Source organism: Ipomoea triloba, chromosome 7, assembly GCF_003576645.1.
Source record: "Ipomoea triloba cultivar NCNSP0323 chromosome 7, ASM357664v1".
Lineage (NCBI taxonomy): Eukaryota > Viridiplantae > Streptophyta > Magnoliopsida > Solanales > Convolvulaceae > Ipomoea > Ipomoea triloba.
Window position 1 is genome coordinate 2145101 of NC_044922.1, and position 13828 is coordinate 2158928.

The window sequence follows — 13828 nt, forward strand, 5'->3', positions numbered from 1 at the left end:
GGGGGTGGGGGGTGGGTTTGTTAGGGAGAAGCTACTTTTCCCTATTTCTCTTTCCTCAAAATATTATACATTCCTATCCTGAAGCTGAAATTTTTGTTACAGGTCCAGAGAAGGAATTCTATTCATTCCATGGTCAATGTTTTGAAATCCAGCAAAACAAGTTACAGACTTCTCATTTTAACCTTTATTTCATTAATTATTTTGCATCTGTGTGTTCTCTAGTTTAGTTGTTCTGATTAATTCCTGGTTGGCTATTATAAAATTTTCTTTCAGGTACACATACAAGATTTGCCCTTTCAAAAAGGCCACACAAGTTGAGGAGTATAGTACAACTCATTTGGGGTAGGGATTTTTACATCTTTATGGCATATATATGTTCTATGACTTTATGCATCACTGTACCTCTTAGTTAACTGCTGAAAAACTAAAAGGCAATTGACAAGTGGTTTTAAATATCTCTTCACTATCTTTTGGTTATGTATTGGAACTTTCACTTGCAATAGTAATCTTTCTTCATAATCTTGAGGCAGAGCTATGTATATTCGCACATGGGCATGGGGTCCTGCAAAGTTTGTTATGGGAATGTTTGGATCATATGGGGGAAATAAAGAAAAAGTTCATTTCATTCTGGGTTTGGCAGGACTGATATTTCATATTTGTACTTTGAAATGTGGATTTTGTGTGTTTAAACTTTGACCCTCTTTTATTTTTATTGGCATGCAAATATTTTCTTATTTACTTAAGATCTGTCATTTAAGGAATTGGGATAAATTCGAGGACTCATACAGAATCATGCAATTTTCAAATGGAGATAATTGCTGGAATGGGCCAGATAGGAGTCTAAAGGTAATAATAATCTTTGCCCTTTTCTGTCTGCTCCCATATTTCTTAATTTTGTAACGTGAAGTTTATGTACTATGTTGCTGCAAGTTACTTCAACTATAACAGTTACTCTCCAATGTTCTACCGGTTATAATAGAGACACACACTTTCAATGGTCAAGTTAAGGGGCTGGTTAAATATCAACACATTTTATACCTCATTTTGATTAAAACAAAAACAAAATTTAAAGGAACAGCTAAAAATTGATGAGAAACTGAAATATTACAACCATATATGGACAAAGACAATAAAACTATGACATAGTTTTAAACAGTGTGCAGTAGTATCTCCTGTCTTAATCTTTATTTACTTCTCAAAAAAAGAAGCATACTTTCTGTGTTTATTCCTCTTATTAGTTTGTTCAAATGAAACAATTCCATCTATCTATTCTGTAGTTTTTAACGGATGTGGATCTTCTTTTCTTCATGTAAAAATTACTTTGTTAGAGTTTTCTTCACATTTCCTATTTTGTCCTGTGTTTTTGTTACTTCTGCAGGTCAAACTAAGATGTGGCTTGAAAAACGAGGTAAATAGTGTAGATGAGCCCAGCCGTTGCGAGTAAGATTCTTAATCTCTATTACTCTCTAGCTCTATATTTTTGAATTTTGAGTTGCATGCACTTTTCCCATTCTTCTTTTTCATCTAACTTCATGTTTGTGGATACAGATATCTTGCAGTTTTATCTACACCAGCTCTCTGTTCAGAAGAAAAGCTAAAGGTAATTCTCCCAATCCTAAACCAAAAGATTGTGATCTTAATTTCTCCCTTGTCTTTTTCCCTCGTATGTGTCTCCTCTCTTGTAATTTCAATCAATTATGTATATGCATTCAATTTTCTTCTACAATTTCTAATGTTGTGTTAAATGACACAAATGTATAGGAATTCGAAGATAAACTAAAGATGCTGGACAGGGAGCTACCACAAGGAACACAACGTCACGATGAACTGTGAAGGATTTGTTTGAAAAAAAAAAACATTTTTTTTTTGAGGGATACAAAGCGCTAGAAAAGCGTCGTCAATTGCCTGAGGTGAGAAGAAAGAATATAAACTAGGAAAAAAAAATTAGAATTTCGCCTTTAGGTTTTTGTTTGGGATATTTCTCATATTGTAGTTGCCACTGTTCAGAAACAGTCTTGATCCTTTTACGTGCTTCTAGCAGGGAATGGAAAAGGGATAGCTCAAAGTTAGGCTTTAGAAGACACATAAGAGCACCACTTTTAAGGATTACATATAACTATACAATAACAAGAACCGGAAAAAGGAAAACAAAAAAACAAAACAAAACCAGTATCATATATTCATCATAGGTATCATTACACACAGCTAAGTTCCCAGTAATTTGCAAAAATTTTATAAGACGTCTTAAAATTGTTTACTAATTAAAGAAGTATTAAAAATTTATTGTTTCCTTTACGTTTTGTATACTGTATTTTTTTATATTTTGTTTCTTGTTTTAGTACTCCTTAGTTTGAGTTTTTTTTGAAAGTATTAAAAGAGGGCATCGTTTTCGTACTACGTAGCTTGAATTGAAAAGGATGGGGGAGTGAAAGAAGAGTTATACATTTAGATGGTAGCATTTGTGTTTAAAAGTAGAAGAGTCGCGTGATCTTCAAGGAAAGCCAGTGCCCGACAGGCGAAATCCGAGATAATACACGTGACTTCACTACATTATCATTATCAGCTTTATGTTTACTGTGTACGGAACTACATAGAGCAAATCTATTGATGGAAAGTTGTCATAAGAGAGAAAAAAGAAAAGAAAAGAAAAAAAAAAAAGTTGGCAACTACTCAACGGTCAACGCTCTCCCTGCATGAGCTCGCTGTTTAGTGTTGGTGAACAAGCATTTTAAAGTTTTTTTCTTCTTATAGGTTTTTTCGAAAATTTTGAGAGAAAAAAAAAAGCATTAGAACTCTCTCCTCTTTCTTCTCTATCTAAGAAAAAAATTACATAGAACCCCCCAAAAAAAAAAACTAATGGTGATGTTGTAATAAATGATAATTGTGTTTTCGAATTCATTTTAAACAATTATCATTTCTACATACATTTTTTGGTCTCATGATGAATGAAAATTCTTTTGCTGTCAACATGTTAATGTTTGATATCCTACATGAAACTCTACAGTGCGTAACAACTAACAAGTTAATGTTTAATGCCTACATAAAACTCTAGTGTACTTAACAAGGTATCTTAATAACTAGTTAACTTCCCCCACATATATACATTCTAATATTCAAAGGGAAAATGATTATTTCATTTTTTTTAATTTCTTTGCTCCTTATATGGTTAAAGAGCTTATTTCAACGATCACACAATTATAATGTCTTTTTCTTTTACCTCTTATTATCAACTTTGATTTATTACACCTATAATTTTTTACTTTAAAAAAGCATTCAACTCCTAGTCCTACATGTTCAAAATACGAAATTACCAAACTTTACTCTAATGCATTTATATTTTAGACATTTAGAACTAAAGGTGAAACATTTTTTAAAAATTAATTATTAAAAGTAAATGACCAAAAAGAAAAACATTTCACTTTGTAGTCAAGTGACAAAAAGTGAGATAAACTCCATCACAAAAAAGATCTTACACTCAAGTCTTACAATCCTATCACATGGAAAATTAGGTATGGGAATTCATGAGGCTAGCTCAAGTGATCAACCATCTGACCTAAAGTCAACACTCTAATGGAAGTGTGGGGTTTCGACTCCCACCAACAACATCTCGAGCTAGGATGAAGATGAATCTCAATCTCTCTTTATAAAAGATTTCTGCCTCATGATTTACTAAAAAACCTAATATCAAAAAATTAGGTCATTAGAGAAGGTAAACATTTAAAAAAAAATGATTTACACTTGTCATTTTCATATCTCACCCGGGGCCCACATTAGACTGTTCAAACAGAAACATAGAGCCATTTGTCACCCTTTCACTATCTTTATATTATTATATACTCACTCCATACCAATTCAACACTGGTTTATAATAACTGTATATTGATTGTTATTTGTTAACTGACCGGAAGGATCGATCCAAGGAAAATGGCGACTGCGAATGCCGACAGCGGAGTGTTTGGGGAGAAGCGCCCCAAGACGAAGATCGTCTGCACGCTCGGACCGGCGTCCCGCTCGATTCCGATGGCTGAGAAGCTTCTCCGGGCCGGCATGAACGTCGCTCGCTTCAACTTCTCCCACGGATCTCACGAGTATCACCAGGAGACGCTCAACAATCTCCGCCAGGCTATGGAGAACACCGGTATTATCTGCGCCGTCATGCTCGACACCAAGGTATATAACTATATATACATATGTACGTGAATTTGACTGTTGATTGTTGATCATTGATCCTTGATCGGCGGATACACTTTATGCCTATTCGGCATTTCATCTTTTGCTTGAATTGGCTCGATGCAGTGTGGAATACTCTGCGCGCAGTTTATTAGCAGATCACAATATGCATCATATCGTTTATCCGCAGATCAGATATACTTTATGCCTATTCAGCGTTTAATCTTTTGCTTGAATTCGCTCGTTGCAGTGTGCAAAATCTGTAGTTTCTGAGCAAATCGCAATATGCATCGTATCGTATAATCTGTTCGTTTTCCTGTCTCTGATTAATTTTTCAAATGCTAATTTGATGAGCTTCTGGAAACAGTAGGCCGAGATGCGCACATTGTGATTTGTGAGGTTGACTTTTTATATTTGTGTGTTTTTCTCTGTTATAGGGACCTGAAATTCGAACTGGTTTTCTGAAAGATGGGAAGCCCATTCAACTGACACAGGGCCAAGAGATTACAATATCCACTGATTACACCATTCAGGGTGATGAGAATATGATCTGTATGAGCTACAAAAAGCTGGCTGAGGATGTGAAACCTCAAAGTGCTATACTCTGTGCAGATGGCACAATCACCTTCACTGTTCTGTCTTGTGACAGAGAGAAGGGTTTGGTGCGTTGCAGGTGTGAGAACACTGCAATGCTGGGTGAGAGGAAGAATGTGAATCTCCCTGGGGTTATTGTGGATCTCCCAACTTTGACAGAAAAAGACAAGGATGATATCTTGAAGTGGGGAGTCCCTAACCAGATTGACATGATTGCCTTGTCGTTTGTACGCAAGGGTTCTGATCTAGTGGAGGTGCGAAAAGTGCTGGGCAATAATGCTAAGAATATCCTCCTTATGTCAAAGGTTTGCTTTCTTGGAATCTTATTTAGAAACTTTTCTTGATTGTTAAGAAAAGTGCTGGGCAATAATGCTAAGAATTTCAGGACTGTTAACAACATATAATAATAAGGTTAAGATCAAATATAAGATTCCTCTTCAATTTGCCCACTTTGTTTGATTACTTCATTACCTTTATTGTTCTGTTGCCACATATACTTCTTGATGTTGGAATGACATGCTGTTGTAATTATGTTAGGTTGAAAACCAAGAAGGTGTAGCTAATTTTGATGAAATTCTTGCTAATTCTGATGCATTCATGGTGGCGCGTGGTGATCTGGGAATGGAAATACCAATTGAAAAGATCTTCTTAGCTCAGAAGGTAATGATTTACAAGTGCAACATCCAAGGGAAGCCTGTTGTCACAGCTACACAGATGTTGGAATCCATGATAAAGTCTCCGAGGCCAACTCGAGCAGAGGCAACAGACGTTGCCAATGCGGTTCTTGATGGGACTGACTGTGTAATGCTTAGCGGTGAGACAGCTGCCGGGGCTTACCCAGAGGTTGCAGTGAGGACAATGGCCAAGATTTGCATAGAAGCAGAAAGCACAATTGATTATGGAGATGTGTTCAAGAGGATAATGACTAACGCACCTGTTCCCATGAGCCCTTTAGAGAGCCTTGCGTCTTCTGCAGTCAGAACCGCAAACTCTGCAAAAGCAGCCCTCATCCTGGTTCTAACCAGAGGCGGGAGCACTGCGAAACTGGTGGCAAAATACAGGCCCGGGCTTCCTATACTGTCTGTTGTCGTTCCTGAGATCCAGACCGACTCCTTCGACTGGTCTTGCAGTGACGAGACTCCAGCCAGGCACAGCCTTATATACAGGGGATTAGTCCCTGTTCTGTGTGCAGGATCTGCAAGGGCTTCCCATGAAGAGTCAACAGAAGAAGCACTCGAATTCGCCCTTCAACATGCCAAAACCAAGGGGTTCTGCAAGGAAGGAGACTCTGCTGTCGCCCTTCATCGCATTGGAACTGCTTCTGTTATCAAGATTGTCACAGTGAAGTAACTACAAGGGAAGCATTTTTTGCTTCTTTGAGCAAACTCACTGGCAGTTTAAACTTTTAGTTGAAACAGAACTGAATAACTTTTAGTTGAAACAGAACGCATCATTCAGTCGATGCTATAAGTTTGTGTTTTTCTTATCCTTTCTTTCCCTTTTTTGTTATTAAACCTTTCCACTTCCCAGCTTGGCACAAATTTCCAGCCTAGAAAAGCTGGACTGTTGACTAAATCTTTTGTTTGTTTAAATTTATGAAGTGAGTTTACTGTTCTTGTCTTCTTGAACTCAACTTGTTAGCAATACTATCCAAAGTTATCTGATTTCTATGCAGTATTGAAAGCATATGCAAGAGGAATCCCAAAACTTTGAAACTATACAGATAAAAAGATTTCCTGCTAGTTATTTGAAACAACAAGGCAAAAGAACCCATTGTACAATTGCAGGCTGGAAAGAGTACATTCCAGTTTGGCAAAAAGCAATACTATGTACAAAAGCAAGTGCAAAGAACAGGCACACCTCACAGCACAAGAATTCTTGGCAAGGGCAATGGCAATGGTAACCACGATACTAGATTTAATCCTCTAGTGTGTTAGAACCCGGGGGAGCAGAATTCGTTGCAGAGTTAGATGAAGGCAGCGCGGCTTGGGGTGAATCACCACCATTGCCAGATTGGGATGAAAACAAGACATTGAAAGGCCACAAAAGCGGGGCAGTAAACCATCCACCATTTTCATTTCTTGCATCACCACCGCCTCCGCCTTCACCTCTACCGCTATCAGTTCTGTTACTCTCTGCAGCGATCTGGTTTCTTCTACTATCCCTAGACTCATTAGCCTCGCGCTTGGACTCGTCGGCAGGCAGCTGGAACCTACAGACTGGGCAGGAACTATGCATCTCCAGCCATGGCAAAATGCAGCCACTGTGGAACCTATGCTTGCAGGGCATCTCGGTTGCTTCTGCACCTATCTCGAACTCCTCCAAACAGACAGCACACTGCAACTCACCCTCGACTTTAACTGTGGGCAGCGTCTCCACGACCTCCTTCTGTGCAGGCGGGGTTCCATACCGGTTAGGATCATTCTCGGCCAAATGCTGCAGAAGCATGTCAAAACCAGATCCCATGAAATAATCCCCAAATGAAGATCCTCCATGATGATGGCTCCCGGGGTTATTATTGTTCGGGTCATACCCTCCCTGGAGAATGATGGTTTGGCTAAAGGGATTGATGAATATCACCCTCTCTCCCCCACCATCTCTATTCTCCCTATCATCCTCCCCCGCGCCTCCTCCTCCCGCTCCAGAACTCTGCAATTCAGCCAGCATTCCAGCCCGAACCCCCTGCAGAAGCTGCAGAATCACCGCATTCCTCCTCCTACGAATCATAGACTCCACATCACGTTCACTCTCGCCCTCGCCCTCACCCTCACCCTCACCATCACCCTCACCACCACGCCCATTACCATTGCTCTCATTCCTGTTCTCGTCCCCATTTCCCTCAAACTCCAAATGCCTGAACCTGCGCCTGCTGCGACGGGGATTGTTCATCATTCCTAGCAGGATGGGCGCCCACAGCGAGATTGCACCATCTGACTCAGACCCTCCATAGTCAAAAGGGCTGCTGCTGCTGGTGTGATCATTGGTGGTTGTCTCTGCTGCTGCAGATCCCATTTCCTCCACAAAGCCATTCTGACAAACCGGGCATTTCACTGCCTCCACCTCCATCACTGGGTTCACCACCCTCGAACACTGATGACACCAATACCTTGCTGCCTCAGCGTCCTCCATCTCCCCTACTCAATCTCACTCTTCTGTCAAATACAACAATCACATTCCCACATCAACAACACATCAACTTTTAACAAATACCCCCAAACCAAAACCATAAATACTGTTCCATCTTAACTAAAAGTCTTCACTCTATATATATTTATATTTTATATTCCTCTCAACCACACATACATTCCCACATGAACAATAAACTTTTATCAATTACCCAGAAAACAAAATCAAGAATATATATATATATATATATATATATATATAAAAGGTTCCAGTAAAACAACATCTTCCCATGAAACTGTGAGACAGAACATAGTGCACAGAATCTATTAGAAGAATGCACACAGACTATACAGTCCAGCCTTCATAGATGAAACATATCTTTCAATGATATATAATAGATAACCATTAATATAAAGTCCAACAATAAACTTATTCTTTAATTTTTCAATATTAAAAATATTTTCATTTCAACTAAAAGTTGCTATATATGTATATGTATATTTTATATTATATTTATGCTCAGAATTGATTCATCCTTTATTAAGAACAATATTATCTGCCTGAAAAAACACAATCTCAAAATTCAGAAAGATCAAGCTGCTGGGTGAAGGAAATGGCATCTTTCACCCGGAGAAAAACATCAAAATTGCAGGAAAAAAAAAACATTTAAAAAAAAAAAAAGGAAGATCAAACTTTATATTCTATTCATCTTACCCTATAGCTGGAACACAGATTATACCAATATGCAGTTTTTTTGCAGGCGCAAAGAAAACAAATGAATCAATGGATAATCTCTGGGAATTCTGCTTCTAAGGGGTTTATATATATGTATATATGTATATGCACGTTATTGCGAGGAAGGTAGGTGAGATATATAATCAAATATTAATATAAAAACAAACTCTAATCCCTTTCTTCCATTGCAGTAAAAATGGAATGATCTGGAAGGTTGTAGAATGCAGAAGAAAACAACAAGGAAATATTTTGACGTTTCCTCGTACCAGAAAATCATGCCCGCAGAGATTATTTATTATCATTATTCAATTTTTTTACCAGAAAAGGGAGAAATGATTAAATGAAAATGAAGAAACGCATGGAGGAGAGAGAGAGAGAGAGTTTGGAGCATTTTACCTACCAGCTTCAAAGCTCGAATGAAATTGAGGAAATATGGGAATATGGGATTTCTCTTCCATTTTTGGCTCCTTCATTTCTTCATTTATAGAGATGATGCAATCCATATTGTTCGCTCGCTATTACAAAAATTTCAGTACAAAAAAAAACGTACACAAAAGAGACAATAGCGCGTCTTTAAACGCGTTGGAGAGTACTTATAATATAGTTTTTTTTTTTTTTAAATGTTAGAAATGATGTATTTAGTATATTGAGAATATAAATCACTGTAATTTAATTGTTCAACAAACTTATCAAATATCGGTGCACACAAGAGATATATTCAATTTTTGGATTATATTGGTCTGCACGTAAGCTCTTTATAGTATTTATTTTTTTTGTTCTTGATTATTTATAAAATGATGATTTTAACCCTTGTTTGTTTAAACGTAGTATATGTTTCCCTAGATTTGAATGAAAATTTGGTGACAAATTTGAAATTTTGATATATTTCATTTGCTTTATTTGATGTGTCTAATTCAATTAACGATATTTAATTGAAATTACTTTTAATTTAATTTAATAATATTAAGTTTATTATTAATGTATAAAATTTATTCATTTTTTGATAAATTTTTTGGGTCTTTTTTTGCCCGTTCAACTATTCGGGTTTATCCATGCTCGTTCTGATAGCTCACTTGTTACTTGAGCTATCCCATTAGATTGAAAAAATAATCATTTTACCTTTACAAGCTAGTATGTTCATTTCCACGTCATCCTTTGTTTCTCTCTCTATTGGATCAAATAGCATGTGGACCCAACACTAGTACCTCTCAGTCTCTAACACGACTTACCAAGAAATGTCCGCAATAACACCATCAATCTCTCTCATTTATTACTTTATGGGGTGATTGGTAGGAAACGAAATTGTGATGAAACTACAATTTCATTCTTACCAAACTCCATAAAATTACAATTTCATAGTTTGGTCGGAGAGAATTATAATTTTTAAAGTTTTTCTAAGAATTGTAATTTCACAGTTTGTGAAATTATAATTACATGATGAATTGCCATTTTATCATTCTTATTAATATATAATAATATTTAAGTTTTTATTCACTTATTCACTTTGTGGTCAAGTAACATGTAACTATCTCAAACGGGAGATTGGGAGGTCATGAGATTAAGTCTCAGTGGATGCGGGAACAGATACTACAATTAATCGAGAGACTTAGCACTCAGCAGCATGAATACAACAATAATTGAGGGATTGCTTCTATATTTATCAAATCTCGTTTTTTTTTTTAGAAAGTTACGTGTTCAATTTTTGTCAACACATTATCGATCGAACTTGTCGCATAAGGCCTTCTTACTAAAATTTTTTCCTCTCATATGTAATTTACGGACTATTACATATGAGCAAAATTTACTCAATACATATATTTAAATAGTGATTACAAATTTCTCTCGTGAAAAATTAAAAATAAAATCTCTTTTTTTTTTTGTTGTTAATGTAATTAAGAGCTTATGGGAATACTATAATGGGATGCTGATGGTGGGGGGACAGAAAAACGTGTGTATCTTTGAAGAAGCCAATTGTTTTCCCCATATTCTAAAATAAAGTAACGAAAAAAAGAGAAAATTTACCAATCAAATATTAAGTTATAATCACGACTTGCATTGAGAAGTCTTACAATATTGCTATTTTAATTTTATTATTTTTGGAATTTGGGTATAGTGTTCGACTTAAATATGACTCGAAAAAAAAAAAAAAAAAGAAGATACAATGGTGTTTTGGGTTCTTTCTTAGAGGTGCCTTAAGTGACGTATTTGATTCGATGTCACAAAACTTTGCAAACACGGTTTTGAATGGGTGGTTTATATTAGGTTGTTGAGTATGATTTATATTTCATTTACTTTTTGTCTTTATTTTTTATTGAGAAAATTACATTTTTCGTTCATCAAGTAATATTATATTTATTTTGAGTTAATTTTATTTTTTGTTCTATATTTATTTTTGTTCTATATTTATAGTAGTTCACGTTTAGTTTATTTTTATCAGAATATCCCCTTTTGATCTTAGTATTATTGTGATATGATTATTTTTTGTCATCCATTAACAAAATTATTGAGATACCGTTAAATACAAGGACATTTTGATCTTTTAATACAAAGTGCGTTGACTTTTTATATTTATTTATTTATTTTATTTGAAAAAATCTATAATTAAAAACCGCAATATCCTAACTTGTATTTAATAATATTTAAGTTGTTTCGTTGATAGAGGACCATGTCACAATAATACTCGGATTTAGATTCTTTTAATACAACGGATTATATGGATTAATTAATTAAGACTTAGATCTAGTCAGTATAACTATTCAAAAATTCCATCTAATATCATTTATTAAGCATCCACGTCAAGATTCTTTTTTTTTTATTTAATGAGTTTGATTCCCAAACACAAGGATCTCTTTTGGTTCATATAATGAAGATTGATAAAAGAGGTAAATTATATAATATGTCATAGTATCATGTATACAAAATATAATACAACTCAGGCATAATGGAAGTAGATACGAAATCCCCCTCGGAGATGTCCTCACCGGCGGTGACCGAGAGGTCGCCGGAGGAACAAGATCAGCTCCAACGAAGTACGAAAAAGACGAAAAGAACTAGAGATTCTAACGGAACGGGAGCGATACCTTCCACAGCAGTGATTCAAGAAAATTCCCTTTCAGCGGGGTTGATGTCACCTGATTCCAACCAATGGCGAACCCCGATCGAGACTCCTAATCAATCATGGGGGCGGAAAGAACAGATTGGTCCAACTGAAGAATACCCCGTCTCAGAAGAAGAAGAGTACGATGCGACCAAAAGGGATCCGAACTGCCCTGTCATTCGGGTCACCAAAGAAGAGAAAGTAAGGCTGCGATGGCCATGGCGGCGTTCCCTAATTATAAGGGTTTTGGGAAGGAGCGTGAGTTACGCTTATCTGCTTCACAGACTCCAGCGTATGTGGAAGACCGACGCCAATTTCGAATTAATCACCCTCGATTCAGACTACTTCCTGGCCAAGTTCGAGTCACTGAGGGACTATGAATACGCTAAGTATGAAGGTCCTTGGATTATCTTGGACCATTACTTGGTTGTTCAAGAATGGGAGCCCAATTTTCACCCAAGGAGGAACAAGACTGAGAAGCTGCTAGTTTGGGTAAGGTTTCCAGCCTTGCCTATTGAATACTTTGAAGAAGAGTTCATGATGAAGATAGGGAAAGAGATAGGCCGCCCTGTTAAAATCGATACTACAACGAGTCTAACTTCTAAAGGTAAATTCGCTCGAATCTGTGTTGAAGTAGACATCACCAAGCCCCTGCTGTCTAAGTTTACTTTGGAGGAGGAGGTGGTGCCTATTGAATATGAAGGCATTCATTTGGTCTGTTTTACTTGTGGTATGTATGGTCATCGTCAAGGCCAATGCGAGAAGGCTGGAGATCACAGAACTGAGGAGGGCAGGGCAATTCCAGTTCAACCAGATCATTCTACTCCAAAAACCAACCGATTAGGAGGGCGTCAGGTTCAAGAAAGAGCTCAAGATTACAAGGATAACTATGGGTCATGGATGCTGGTTGCTAAAAGAAGAAGAGGAGGACAAATGAGAGAAGCTACTCGATCAACTGATCATCAACGACAAGGTAGCCTAAATAAAAACTTATCCATTCCAGATGGCTACATGGTGAACAACACTCGTTTCGCAATATTAAATGAAGTAGGGGAGGGAGAGTCTGAACCCCCTCCAATCACCAACAACAGGGCCATGCCCAATTTGAATACAGAAGTATCCCTCCCAAGAATACGCACAAACCAGAATCCGCAGGGAGGCACAGAAAAATGGCCGAGAAATGGAAGTCCTAATATGAATGTCAGGTTCATTAGTCAATCCCAAGGGTCAGGCCGAGGGACAACCAGAGGTAGGGGAAATCGCGGGGGTGCACCAAGACGAGCGGCAGCTGAAACCGAGCATACTGTGGTTAGGGGATCGAACCGAGGCAAACAGATCATCAGCACGGTGGTCTGCCATGAGCCCCCGGAGTCCTCCCGCGGAGCAGAACAGGATTATGGGTTTAAGGAGGTTCCACCTGATATTGCCAGGATCTTCACTGAACCTCATGACGATGAAGCTATGGTTGATGATTGAAGGGCCCTGATGACCCCGTGACGGAGGATTGCCTGCGCTATTGAGAGCATTTATTATAGTTTTCATATTTTCTATGATTAGTCTTGGAAGGATTCAGTAACAGACTCTCTAGCTAGCCTGGCCAGGAATTATAACCTTGGTCGAGGACGATTCCACGGGTATCCCTTCATGGTTTTTTGTTGTAGGTTGCAACTGACTTGTGTACATATTTGGGTGTCCCCCTTCTTTTAAATAAAAAAATAGTATCATGTATACAGACTCTCAAATGTTTGTACATTAGTGTCCATAATAAGGCTCACTTGCACTTCTCTTTTTGATCCTTGGTGGATTATTCCAATTCTTAGGACCTTGGTAGGATTTGAACACTACACAATATAGCAGGCTAGCCATTAACAAAATTAAATTTATGAACTTTTTTAGAGTTGTTCCCAATAATAAATTTGAGCTTCAAACTTAAGGGGGGTGTACTCAATCACGACTTTCATGAACTTTTAAATACTTTTAAAGTGATGGATTTTAATTGACTTTTGTAGAGTTTTTGTAAACTTTCCGAGAATCTTTTAAACTTTTATAAACTTTGTAAGAGTTTATAAATATCCATAGAACAAACATTTATAGACTTTTAAAAAC

General features: G+C 37.1%; 3 protein-coding genes across 6 annotated transcripts in view; 2 read left to right on the top strand and 1 right to left on the bottom strand.

Moving 5' to 3' along the window:
* The window catches only part of LOC116024510 (glucosidase 2 subunit beta-like), a 7993-nt gene extending 5917 nt beyond the window's left edge, over window positions 1-2076 (top strand). For both annotated transcript variants that reach the window (XM_031265415.1, XM_031265416.1), the window contains 6 exons: window positions 103-160; window positions 274-342; window positions 759-846; window positions 1379-1440; window positions 1549-1600; window positions 1762-2076. In XM_031265415.1, coding sequence (XP_031121275.1) covers window positions 103-160; window positions 274-342; window positions 759-846; window positions 1379-1440; window positions 1549-1600; window positions 1762-1833 — 401 coding nt within the window. In that variant the 3' untranslated portion in view covers window positions 1834-2076. The remainder of the gene's footprint in view (window positions 1-102; window positions 161-273; window positions 343-758; window positions 847-1378; window positions 1441-1548; window positions 1601-1761) is intronic.
* A 1794-nt stretch (window positions 2077-3870) lies between these two features.
* Window positions 3871-6397, top strand: LOC116025557 (pyruvate kinase, cytosolic isozyme). Its single transcript, XM_031266822.1, has 3 exons — window positions 3871-4170; window positions 4608-5069; window positions 5302-6397. The coding sequence occupies exons 1-3, from the start codon at window positions 3925-3927 to the stop codon at window positions 6112-6114; spliced, it is 1521 nt and encodes a 506-aa protein (XP_031122682.1). The 5' UTR covers window positions 3871-3924; the 3' UTR covers window positions 6115-6397.
* Window positions 6398-6472: 75 nt separating this feature from the next.
* Window positions 6473-9137, bottom strand: LOC116025558 (E3 ubiquitin-protein ligase SIRP1-like). 3 transcript variants are annotated; one of them, XM_031266823.1, is made up of 2 exons: window positions 9026-9137; window positions 6473-7916 (listed from the first exon to the last, which is right to left on the bottom strand). In XM_031266823.1, the coding sequence occupies exon 2, from the start codon at window positions 7891-7893 to the stop codon at window positions 6682-6684; it is 1212 nt and encodes a 403-aa protein (XP_031122683.1). In that variant the 5' UTR covers window positions 7894-7916; window positions 9026-9137; the 3' UTR covers window positions 6473-6681. The 3 variants fall into 3 exon arrangements, with proteins under 3 accessions (XP_031122683.1, XP_031122684.1, XP_031122685.1); XM_031266824.1 differs by having other exon boundaries at window positions 9022-9137; XM_031266825.1 differs by lacking the exon at window positions 9026-9137 and adding an exon at window positions 8605-8992.
* Between the last annotated feature and the right edge of the window lie 4691 nt (window positions 9138-13828).